The sequence below is a fragment of the Agrilus planipennis genome, unplaced genomic scaffold (genome assembly GCF_000699045.2).
Source record: "Agrilus planipennis isolate EAB-ADULT unplaced genomic scaffold, Apla_2.0 scaffold1, whole genome shotgun sequence".
NCBI classification, from domain to species: Eukaryota; Metazoa; Arthropoda; class Insecta; order Coleoptera; family Buprestidae; genus Agrilus; species Agrilus planipennis.
In genome coordinates, this window is record NW_020442466.1 from 3,286,794 (window position 1) to 3,299,208 (window position 12,415).

Below are 12,415 nucleotides of genomic sequence, written 5' to 3' on the forward strand. Positions count from 1 at the left end.
CAATATTAATTTGAAATCATTTTTTCGATTTTTTATTTACCCACAACAGCAACAATTTTTCCCTCATTAATTTGAGGTAGTTTGTAGTGGGTAAATATAAAAAAACGAAAAAATGATTTCAAATTAATATTGCATATTAATCCACTATTAACTAACTACCAATGTCATAGGATTTCATATATTTAACTGTCATTTGGATTTAAATATTAAAGTGTTTGATCTCTTTGTGGGTATTTATCCCAAACATAGGTACTTTAGCCGTAGGTGCCAATTAATATGCCGCACATACATTAATAATATAAAAAACAGCTTTTCACAGCACTCAACGTTTAATAGTATCACTGCATTTTTATGCGGACTAACTTAATAATAAATAATTACATGGAGTTTGTCAGAATGCATGTAAAACTTTTAGGTGACGACTTCGTGTGGGTCGAAGGCAACACAAGCAGCAGTAGAAGACCAAATTGTAGTCCCAGTTATAATTCCCGATAATTTATTTAAACGGGCTGTATTACTGGTTTTCTGATGATGGACTTAAATTTTTTAACAACCGGTTCCGTGATGATTACGGACAAACGACCAACAAAAGTTCGAGAACATTACAGTTATAAAACTATACCGCGCAAATGAAATAAAATTATCACTACGCAAATTTGCTGGCGATCCCAATTTCAAATATCCATCACATCAATAATAATTAATCAATGAGATGAAATATTCTCTCATAAACTATATTTCCTGTCAAATTGATGAAATTAACCTCATAAAATAAGCACATTTCCATAATGTTAAAATAAAAAAAGAGCATCAACCAACAATCGAATCAGTACCACACTGGACCACCATGAACTTTTCGTTCTCTTTGGTTACGTGCCTATCATATAGGTTAGCTACGCTCTGGATTCAGCTCGATATCCTCCCTCATGGGCCTGATTGAACTTTTTTAAATTCCATCAAATGTAGCAAAACTAGATGGCGTTTACCACGGTATTTATAGCATTTCATCAACCAACACAAATTACAATCAACCTTCAAATAAAAATCTAATGTTCAAAGGAATTACTTAGGGTAGTAGAACATAATTTACATAGACAAACCAAATTTGAACTGAAATACTGCGTTTAAGATCTTGATTTATTTGTAACCCCAAAGACAATAATCTAAAGACGTCAAATCATACAATTATGGTGACCAATTACCTAGAATTTTTGGAAAATTATTCCACCACCAAACTTTATTGTAATATCTTAACGAAATTAGAGTTTTCATTCACATTCAATTCAACCAGAGGGTATTCACAGTGAATGCAGTAACTTTTTGTGGTTGATCGTGAATAACATGCAGATTTTTTAAAACCACGTAAAATGACATATTCCATATTCCAAACACTAAAGGGCTTTTTTAAAGAGCCATCATTTTCGTAATAAGTTTGGATAACTGAAATGTGGCGTTGAGTCGTTAGCAAATCCATAACTATTAACTCTATTAACAGCATACGTACTGTACTATTGACTTTTCATAAATAAATAAAAATAGAAGAAAATAAGTACAAAACATCGCAAAAATGGNGTCCCATTGTTCCTATTAAATAAGATTTAAAAAACATTCTAGAGTTATCGTTATCAACCCGACTGTATTACCAATGGCGTAGAGTAGTCATCTACTTAAGGGATACAATTAAATAATTAAGTATGACCAGCAGTATTTGTAACTTTTTCTAGACAAGAATTTATTTGTAATTGTACTGAATAATGCATCTAACAGTTTATTTTAATTTTATTATTTATTTAACTATCAACCACAATAACATTGAAATAAGCATACCTGCTTACAGTGAAAACATATTATAGTAAGACAGTTACATATTTTTAGTGTGAGAGTTTACAGTTTATCACAAAATATACGCATACAGTTAAAACGAGTGACACAGTAATGCAAATGGAATTGATCTAAAAAGCATCATCACTAATAACTAAATGATAGAACACGTAACGGTCCACTGCGCGATGAGCGTCTGCGCATCACGTTCGCCATTTTAAGTTGTCTAGCACAACCTCCGTTCAAATCGGATGCGTATTGCCTTACAGCACATCAGACCTTGTTACGTGAAAAAAAAAATGTGAATCTTTAATTTCTAAACGCAATAAAATATTCTTCTGTCTTATTCTTAGGTTTTTTGTCGCTTATCTGCTTTCGTAGAGCAAGATTTGCATGTGCTTTGTGGCGATCAAACAATATTTCTGCTGACTTGTGTTTTATACTGTGAATCTTCTTTTTATTTTTTGGATACACTTCTTGCACAGGAGCTTCAATCATTTTAAATATATAATAAACACATTCTATAATACTGACAACTGATCCACCAAGACATAAGCCAAATATTCCACCAATTGACGCTAAAATTAAATCTCGGTTCCCAATGATATACATACTAAAAAAGTTAAGTTCAATACCTAAAAGGGAATCCCACGTCAAATATACCGTTCTTTCCAACTTAGTACATTCTATATTTTTAAAATATATATAGTATACCGTACCTTTTACACTTTTTTTTGAGAAATAGGTAATCATTTATTAACGAATTATCCCTTATTTTTTTTTTGTTCACCTTGCTTTCAATTTTATAGAGCTAATAGACAAAAAGTTACATAATAAACATTTTTAAATGATATACCTTGGTACATGATACTCAGCCCGTGTTTTCGAGACCGACTTTTCTCTGCAACTAATTTTCTCGTTATTTTTAAATAATTATTTAAAGTTTTTACATGTTGTGCATCATTTTGTTTACGAAAAATGCAATAAAACAGTAAGAAACCCGATTTTCCAATGAATGTTATATAGACGCCTATGGAACATGCAGATCCATGTTTGGTCATGGGCGTCGGGAAATTCGACGCCACGTTCTCTCTCTCCATTCCACCCACGAAAATACCATCTTCTATCTTTCGTACTGAACGTTGCTTGCAAGCGTGGTTGCCGCTTGAACGCAACAGACTAGCAGCTCCCGACAAAATTAAATTTAAAATTGACCGCATACTTCGGCATTTTTAAGCTCGGCTATATTTTACCGAGTTGTTGTTGCAATAAAAATCGCAAATTCTTCTTTGCTCATAATAAAATTTAGGAGTTGACTGTTGCCAAATTTTGATATTTCAGGCTAATATTAGATGCAAAAATTAGGGCAGCGATACGGCACGTCTGGATATTGGGTCACTCTTAAATAGTTACTCGCATAAATTTAGTAACGATAGACTTGTAAAAATTAATTAAAAATTTTAGAATAAATTACATTGCTTATTATATCACACACCTACGGCAGCAGCGCACCTATATGTATACCAATAATAATTGATATTCTCAAAATGAAAGCCGGCATCAATATAAAATAGATTTATAAAAGCCTGGCTAGTCTTACCTAATTTCAATAAAATTAATTCAACGTTTACTCTACAATCTATATATCTATATTGAAAGCTCTTCTTTTCTAAGAAATTCAAAATTGGTCACCAAATAGGTATTTCATGGTGAGGTTATGTAGAAAACAAACTTCACACTTACATTTAACAAATAGTACAAATTTAAATTTACGCCTTTGGACTCAGTTTTGATAAATTTTAATTCATAAAATTTTAAAGTTCTGCAGTCAACGTCTACCTTTTATTTTATCTTTATGAACCGTACCTAGTTTCGTTAGTATCTACATTTACAGATGAACTCTCTACAAGAAATAGAGTTTTTAAAAAAGTATTCGTTTGTTTTGATGTTTGTAATGTGATGTTCAATCGTGACAGCTGTCTCTACGTAGCAGGTGTGAAATTTAAGGGTTGTTTTCCTACCTTTTTTTGTTGTTTTTCCCAAGCCGGATCGAGAAGTCCTTCTCGTTCCCATTCTTCCTCCTGTTCCATGTATCCGTCACCATAATGGTCAATGTTATTATACCCGTCCATAGCTATCATTTTGAGAATGCACTGTTGCTCAAGGATTCGTTATTTTTGTTCGTTCGTGAATGGAATTTCAGCGTCGTGCACTGGCACACGACTATACGCGCACCTTTCCCCGTCAGCCCGAGCCCAACTGGCGAGTGTTGCTTACACTAATCATCGCTTGGCCGTGAAACACCAAAATATTATTATGCGCAGACTCGAACTATCTTTTTAAAACATCAAAACAACCAATAGAAAATACAGCTAACATACATAGACGCACATTTTGAAATTATTTCTTTAATGTTGTTATAAAATACTTTCATTTCAATAAATAACCACCCAATAAACAACCTTATAAATAATTTGATACCTACTATTTACTAACGGCCCTGAAAAATTCTAGCTATTTCGTAACTGGTAGAATTTTTGTTTATAAGAACGAATATAATTTTAGGTCTTTAAAAAGCAAATTAAAATTAAATATTTAAGCATGGACCCTTTATATAAAGCATACGTCTTTAAAGACAACTGTAAATGAAGAAGTAGAAACCCTTGCTAACCACTATATTTTTTTATTGTTACTGCTACTTCTTTTTTATAGTTCACATCACAATGGCCTTATATACTTGCGTTACATTTTTCAGGATAAAATATACCAAAACCCATATAAAAAAGAAAAATTAAGTGAGGTCCCACCGAGATTTGAACNTTTGTTATAATTTGTTGTTACACTTTCGGATCGTTTGTAAAAAATCCCATGAGCTCGACAAATAAATCACTGTTGCCAATTAATGCAATTTAACCAATAAAGAATTGATGAACCGCATTAAGAATGTCCTTGGAAGTACAATCTGGCGTCATGCAAAATTAATATTTTAAGTTAACGAAAACGTAAAGCTTACAACAAACAACTTTTTGTTCAAAAGGGAAATTAACTTTTTTTATTTAGTTTAGGGGTAGTATCTATTAATTAACATTATCTAAAAGAAATAAAAAAGTCCACAGTTGTACAACATTCCAATTCCACTAGTGACGAAAAGATAGTATATGGATATTTAACGATAAGATATTTTTAGAAATTGTAAGACTATAATTTAAATGAACTAATTAAATGCATCCATATAAAATTTGATGCTACATTGATATGCGGTCAACCGACGTCTGCTTCAATATGCGGTCTACCGTCATGCGCCTACTTTATATACTCCTTTCCCATATTCCTTTTAACAAAAGAAAGAACATGGTCATGACAACACTTACTTTGAATTCTCGAACATTTATTGTTTTTGAGAATAAATTATTCCATTCACTAAACTGCACAATTTCCTAAGGTAGACGGCATATTAGCGTACAGAAAAGTACAGGTAGATCACACGCCAGAGGTAGACCGCATATTAGAGTACAGGTAAGTACAGGTAGATCGCACACCAGAATTAAACCAGATATTAGCGTACAGATAAGTACATGTAGATCACACGATAATGGTAGACCGCACATTAGCGTACAGGTAAATCACACGCCAGAGGTAGACCGCTTATTAACAGGTAAACCACGTATTGAGAGGTAGACCGCATACTAATTTTAAAGTAGTACCTAAAATTTTGTATGGCAAAAAAACTACTGTCAAATGTTATGCAGTTTTATTTAGATAGGTAGAAACACCGTCAAGAATACAAATTAGATCCACATATAATAAATATATTATTACTATACTGACTATTCTTTTGTCTTCTAAAAAAACCCTTCGTATAGTTACCTAATTAATTTTTTATTCTCTGCACATGTGGTTTCGTCGACTTCAAAGAGATTTCAATTAACAACAACCACATGTGCAGCTTTTTAATATTACTTAACCTGCTGTAAGCCCCCAGGACTGTTGTAGTGTCAAGTAACTAAACAAAAGCAGTATTCACAATCTTTCTTCCCTTTAGAAACTACGCTATAAATAGTTTGTTTACAAAAAAAAAAAATAAGACAACGATAGCAGATAAAACAGTAGAAAAACCGTGCATGGGGGATTTCCGAAAATGAATTGACATACATATAGGTAAATAATTATTAGATACTCATGAATGTATGATGAAAACTAATGACACAAAACAAGTTAAACAATATCATACTTAATATGTGGTCTCGTTAACATGTAAATTAAAACCGTAGTGAAGGACGTTCTTAGCATCTACTTCGTAAGCATTCAGTACACGTCATATTGATGTAAGTGGAATAATAATTGGTAATTGTAAAATAGATAATAACACAATAGGCTCATTTGTTCATAAAAAAAATCGCGTATTTATTAAACATAGGGCAAGTTTTGAGGGGGTTTTTCCAATAATACCTTGTCCTTTAATTTTTTTTTTAACTTGGGTTAGAATTGTGGTTGATCGACTTATTAGACCACACTATAAACAACTGTCATTTGCAATATTAATTTCAAATCCCCGCCGGGAATCGAACCCCGGACCTTTGGCATTACGCACCAATGTTTTACCACTAAACTACGAGAGGTGACAACAGCAACCACGACCAACCGACCTACAAGGTTAACGATCCGTCGATTTTTTATTAACTTAATTATATATACCATAAATATATGAAATCCTATGACATTGTTAGTTACTTAATAGTGGATTAATATACAATATTAATTTGAAATCATTTTTTCGATTTTTTATTTACCCACAACAGCAACAATTTTTCCCTCATTAATTTGAGGTAGTTTGTAGTGGGTAAATATAAAAAAACGAAAAAATGATTTCAAATTAATATTGCATATTAATCCACTATTAACTAACTACCAATGTCATAGGATTTCATATATTTAACTGTCATTTGGATTTAAATATTAAAGTGTTTGATCTCTTTGTGGGTATTTATCCCAAACATAGGTACTTTAGCCGTAGGTGCCAATTAATATGCCGCACATACATTAATAATATAAAAAACAGCTTTTCACAGCACTCAACGTTTAATAGTATCACTGCATTTTTATGCGGACTAACTTAATAATAAATAATTACATGGAGTTTGTCAGAATGCATGTAAAACTTTTAGGTGACGACTTCGTGTGGGTCGAAGGCAACACAAGCAGCAGTAGAAGACCAAATTGTAGTCCCAGTTATAATTCCCGATAATTTATTTAAACGGGCTGTATTACTGGTTTTCTGATGATGGACTTAAATTTTTTAACAACCGGTTCCGTGATGATTACGGACAAACGACCAACAAAAGTTCGAGAACATTACAGTTATAAAACTATACCGCGCAAATGAAATAAAATTATCACTACGCAAATTTGCTGGCGATCCCAATTTCAAATATCCATCACATCAATAATAATTAATCAATGAGATGAAATATTCTCTCATAAACTATATTTCCTGTCAAATTGATGAAATTAACCTCATAAAATAAGCACATTTCCATAATGTTAAAATAAAAAAAGAGCATCAACCAACAATCGAATCAGTACCACACTGGACCACCATGAACTTTTCGTTCTCTTTGGTTACGTGCCTATCATATAGGTTAGCTACGCTCTGGATTCAGCTCGATATCCTCCCTCATGGGCCTGATTGAACTTTTTTAAATTCCATCAAATGTAGCAAAACTAGATGGCGTTTACCACGGTATTTATAGCATTTCATCAACCAACACAAATTACAATCAACCTTCAAATAAAAATCTAATGTTCAAAGGAATTACTTAGGGTAGTAGAACATAATTTACATAGACAAACCAAATTTGAACTGAAATACTGCGTTTAAGATCTTGATTTATTTGTAACCCCAAAGACAATAATCTAAAGACGTCAAATCATACAATTATGGTGACCAATTACCTAGAATTTTTGGAAAATTATTCCACCACCAAACTTTATTGTAATATCTTAACGAAATTAGAGTTTTCATTCACATTCAATTCAACCAGAGGGTATTCACAGTGAATGCAGTAACTTTTTGTGGTTGATCGTGAATAACATGCAGATTTTTTAAAACCACGTAAAATGACATATTCCATATTCCAAACACTAAAGGGCTTTTTTAAAGAGCCATCATTTTCGTAATAAGTTTGGATAACTGAAATGTGGCGTTGAGTCGTTAGCAAATCCATAACTATTAACTCTATTAACAGCATACGTACTGTACTATTGACTTTTCATAAATAAATAAAAATAGAAGAAAATAAGTACAAAACATCGCAAAAATGGCTTGCCCCAGGTACTACATTTTAGTAGTATAAAAATCTAGAAGAAAAGCTACCTCAATATCGGCCTTTCGTAAATGCGTAAGTACTGTTCTGAACCGGATCTCTATATGGACTTTTTGGGCTGCACCCCAGACTCCAATTATAGATAAAAAAAGACCCCCGGCTCCCATTGGAGACAATAAATAATACTGAGAATTTAGAAGAAAAAATAATAACCCAAATTTCTAAATGTTTTATAATTTATATAACAGAACTACAAACAATTGCACTAATTTTCTATCCTATCATTAAAGAAAATAGTTTTTTGACAAAATAGAAATTAGTTTGATTAATCAAGTAATACCCCAAGTTGTGTTAACCCAGGGTCCCACACATTCATGGCCCTCCCCTAGTATCATTCATAATTTCTTAGAAAATACTGCATTAATAAATTCATTTATACATACACAATATGGCAGTTATGCTTATAAAATTCAGCACAATAGAAATAACCATAAATTTCCAATATTGATACGTAAGAATTTTAAGTATTTGCAATAAGTATCTTGACTCTGTCTACTGCTACTTCGTTTTACAGCTGTTATATTTTTTCGTTATAAACACGAGAAACCGCTACTTTTGCGAATTAAATATTATAAGTACTTATCGTGATAATAACGCCTATGTATCCACATGGGCTATATACTGGCAGTATAGTGTGTATTTATTAAGGATTCTTTAGTAGTCTCCCTAATCATCTACAAACATCTGGTATTGTAGCAAAAATTAATCCTAACTGTTACTTACTGAATGTAGGTACCAAAACTCATGTCAGATAAAAAAGTAATTCTTACTAATTTATCCATAAAAGGAAAGTGAATAATAACGGCAGATTTATAACTAGATATGTACTTAAATCTTTATAAAAAACAAAACATCACTAGGTACTAGTAGGAATAAAAGTATCGAAAAAGTATTTAAATATTATATTAAACAATCAGGTTTGTTGTACTGCAATTTTTTTATAAAGAATATAGTATACCGTACCTTTTACACTTTTTTTTGAGAAATAGGTAATCATTTATTAACGAATTATCCCTTATTTTTTTTTTGTTCACCTTGCTTTCAATTTTATAGAGCTAATAGACAAAAAGTTACATAATAAACATTTTTAAATGATATACCTTGGTACATGATACTCAGCCCGTGTTTTCGAGACCGACTTTTCTCTGCAACTAATTTTCTCGTTATTTTTAAATAATTATTTAAAGTTTTTACATGTTGTGCATCATTTTGTTTACGAAAAATGCAATAAAACAGTAAGAAACCCGATTTTCCAATGAATGTTATATAGACGCCTATGGAACATGCAGATCCATGTTTGGTCATGGGCGTCGGGAAATTCGACGCCACGTTCTCTCTCTCCATTCCACCCACGAAAATACCATCTTCTATCTTTCGTACTGAACGTTGCTTGCAAGCGTGGTTGCCGCTTGAACGCAACAGACTAGCAGCTCCCGACAAAATTAAATTTAAAATTGACCGCATACTTCGGCATTTTTAAGCTCGGCTATATTTTACCGAGTTGTTGTTGCAATAAAAATCGCAAATTCTTCTTTGCTCATAATAAAATTTAGGAGTTGACTGTTGCNGGAAGAAATGAGATGGTAAAACTGCCACCTGCAAACACAGTACAACCTTACTTACTACAATTTACCAATTGTTACTGTTTCTTATATTTTGTTATATTATTATACATATGCGTTGGGCTCAAAGAACGAAAATTTGTGTTATAACTTATAAAAACGCCCATAACTCGTTGTGATAAACACAAAGGGGCCATTAGTGTCATGGCAATGAAAAGTTCTGAGCCATAGTTGAGCATATACCATAACTAAACGAATAATCTCAGTCATAATCACAAGGATCCTATTATTTTAATAACGCAATCTTTATCTTACCCAAAAACTTTTGATTGTATTTGATAATGACAAATACGTGCAGTTGTTTTCAATTTTAGCAGAAGAAAGGGTTATAAGGACATTTTCTATCTGGTGCTTGCAGTTTTAACATTATTATTTTAAGACAAAAGAATATATTAATACTAAAAAATTTCAGGACTTGTTAAACCCATATTAAAAATCACTTTTTGTTGTATTCTATCATGGTTTCTAATTAGCTGACGTTCTAAACACGATATGGGTTTTCTTCATAGGATGATATGGTCTTTTTTCGTTTGCCACAACGCATTATAGCCATTTTTAAAAGTTCCTTAATACGAATTTCGCGATGTGAATGTTTCTCAGTGACCATAACGTTCTGTGGGTTTTCTCGTTTTCGTTCTTTTAAAAGAACGTTTATTAAGTTCATGTTTTATGGATGAACAATGGATTTAAAAATAAAGTAAAGAACAGCTTTCGATTATTCGTATTAAATAACAATTTTTCAATTTAAATTTAAATCCATTAATTCACCCGCAAAAACAGGAACTTTCTATTAGTTTACATATTTTGTAATGGGACTAAACATTTAAAAGATCTTACACAAAATCCAATTACAGATTTAAGAGGGGATAAATATTCTTCTTCTTCTGCATCTAATATAAGACGTAACCCGAAAGCTGGACCAGCACCCATGGCATATTCGTGAACTTTTGACGAAACAGTCGTGCTAATGAGATTAAGACAGTTGTAAAAATTACTAACCCTTTTGTAAAAAATAAAACAAAACACCACTTACTCCCCCTCTTCATCTTGAAAACCTTTTTGATTAAAACCGCAACAATACCCATAAGTAGTCCTTACGACCTTGAAAAGATTCAAACACGGTACTTCCTTGGTTTTCCAATAGCATTTTTTAAACATTTTATCGCAAGGTGGTGCCAACTAAATTATGAAAATGATAAAGTGGGATATTGGAAAAGAATTTTCAATCGAACCTGTTTCATAAGAGTATCCATATTGTAGCCAAATCTATCTAAAGTTTTGTATACGCCACTGTAATTTACCATTTCTACTACATCATCAAGATTTATTAACGAAGACAAGTTCATAAAGAAATCATTCAGTATAGAGTTAGAAATTCCATTAAATTTACTGAAAGTATTTAATACGTATTTTAATATCCGTCAAAAACTAACTTTAACCAATAGAGTGATCAGACACATTATAACAAATATTTCAAATAAAGCATAATTATCTAATTAATTTATGTAAGTTGTATTGGAAATTTTGAAAAAATAAAGACTCACAATGATTTCACTATTTTTTCGACATTGCTTTTGTAAACCAAATTATTGTTGCAAATAATAACACTTGGAAACGGTACTTCCCAGACAGGATGCGCAGTAGACGTTAAACTAGTGGTTACAATATTATTTTCATATCTTTGCAATTGTAACCAAATAAGGTACACGCAAAATATTATTGATAAACCACAAATAAATGAAAAGCATATCCTTTTTAGATAAGAGGATCCTTCGTCTATAATATGATGAAATCCGTGCAGACTTGTATCTGCGCCATAATGCTTCAATTTTTCAAGAAAAACTGTTAACCACGATTTTTCAATTTTACCTTAAAAATATAATTACAAGAATAACAATAAATTGTCGATACTAGTTATAGTACTTCCCTTCAACAAATTTTGTAAAATTGTAAAATTACGATCTTTCTCTCTCCATTTTGTCTTTATTAAATCTTTTTTTTATATCAAAGTATCAATGAATCTATTTTCTTGTTTATTTTCATTTTAAGAAACTACTGTTTAACACTCACCTGCACGTTTTCCTTGATTTCTATGATAACCATCCATAGCTGAAAAATATCGTTTTCTAAACCTAAAGTTCTTTATAAAGCAAAATAAAAGACATATACAATTCTACAATCATTAATCAAACAAACAAATCAAAAACAAACTTTTTAATTAAATCGTTTCTCACAATATCATGTACTGTATTAATGTCTAGTACACTTAATTACTTAATCAATATTCAAAGGTGTCATTATCATCAAAATTGAAAATTAGTTAGTAGTTTGTTCTAATGTATCAGTATCCATTACGCTTTCTTCTGGAACTAATTGAATCAAATTTCTTGACTCAAACCTATGTCTCACTAAAAAGAAAAATTAAATAACCATTAATAATAATTAGAAATAACGCGTGGTCGATAATTCGACCAATGTATTTTACAATTCTATCTAACACAAAAAATACTAAAGAAACATACCTGAAGTTTTGATATTCATGTAATAATATTTAATATATTTATTTTTATTTAGGAACTGTTGGCTGAA

The 12,415-nt window shown here is 31.5% G+C and overlaps 3 protein-coding genes across 5 annotated transcripts in view; all 3 read right to left on the reverse strand.

Moving 5' to 3' along the window:
- Positions 1–4,096, reverse strand: part of LOC108733939 (alpha-actinin, sarcomeric) — an 88,005-nt gene extending 83,909 nt beyond the window's left edge. For 2 of the 3 annotated variants that reach the window (XM_018465320.2, XM_018465313.1), the window contains exon 1: positions 3,843–4,096. In XM_018465320.2, coding sequence (XP_018320822.1) covers positions 3,843–3,962 — 120 coding nt within the window. In that variant the 5' untranslated portion in view covers positions 3,963–4,096. The remainder of the gene's footprint in view (positions 1–3,842) is intronic. The other variant, XM_018465304.2, reaches the window with a different exon arrangement.
- Positions 4,097–9,680: 5,584 nt separating this feature from the next.
- On the reverse strand, positions 9,681–11,206 carry LOC112906637. Its single transcript, XM_025981147.1, has 4 exons — positions 11,059–11,206; positions 10,860–11,005; positions 10,664–10,790; positions 9,681–9,800 (listed from the first exon to the last, which is right to left on the reverse strand). The coding sequence occupies exons 1-4, from the start codon at positions 11,170–11,172 to the stop codon at positions 9,681–9,683; spliced, it is 507 nt and encodes a 168-aa protein (XP_025836932.1). The 5' UTR covers positions 11,173–11,206.
- An 819-nt stretch (positions 11,207–12,025) lies between these two features.
- Positions 12,026–12,415, reverse strand: part of LOC108733960 (periodic tryptophan protein 1 homolog) — a 2,754-nt gene continuing 2,364 nt past the window's right edge. Inside the window, exon 9 of the mRNA XM_018465328.2 lies at positions 12,026–12,234. Within this exon, the coding sequence (XP_018320830.1) occupies positions 12,143–12,234 (92 nt within the window). The 3' untranslated portion in view covers positions 12,026–12,142. The remainder of the gene's footprint in view (positions 12,235–12,415) is intronic.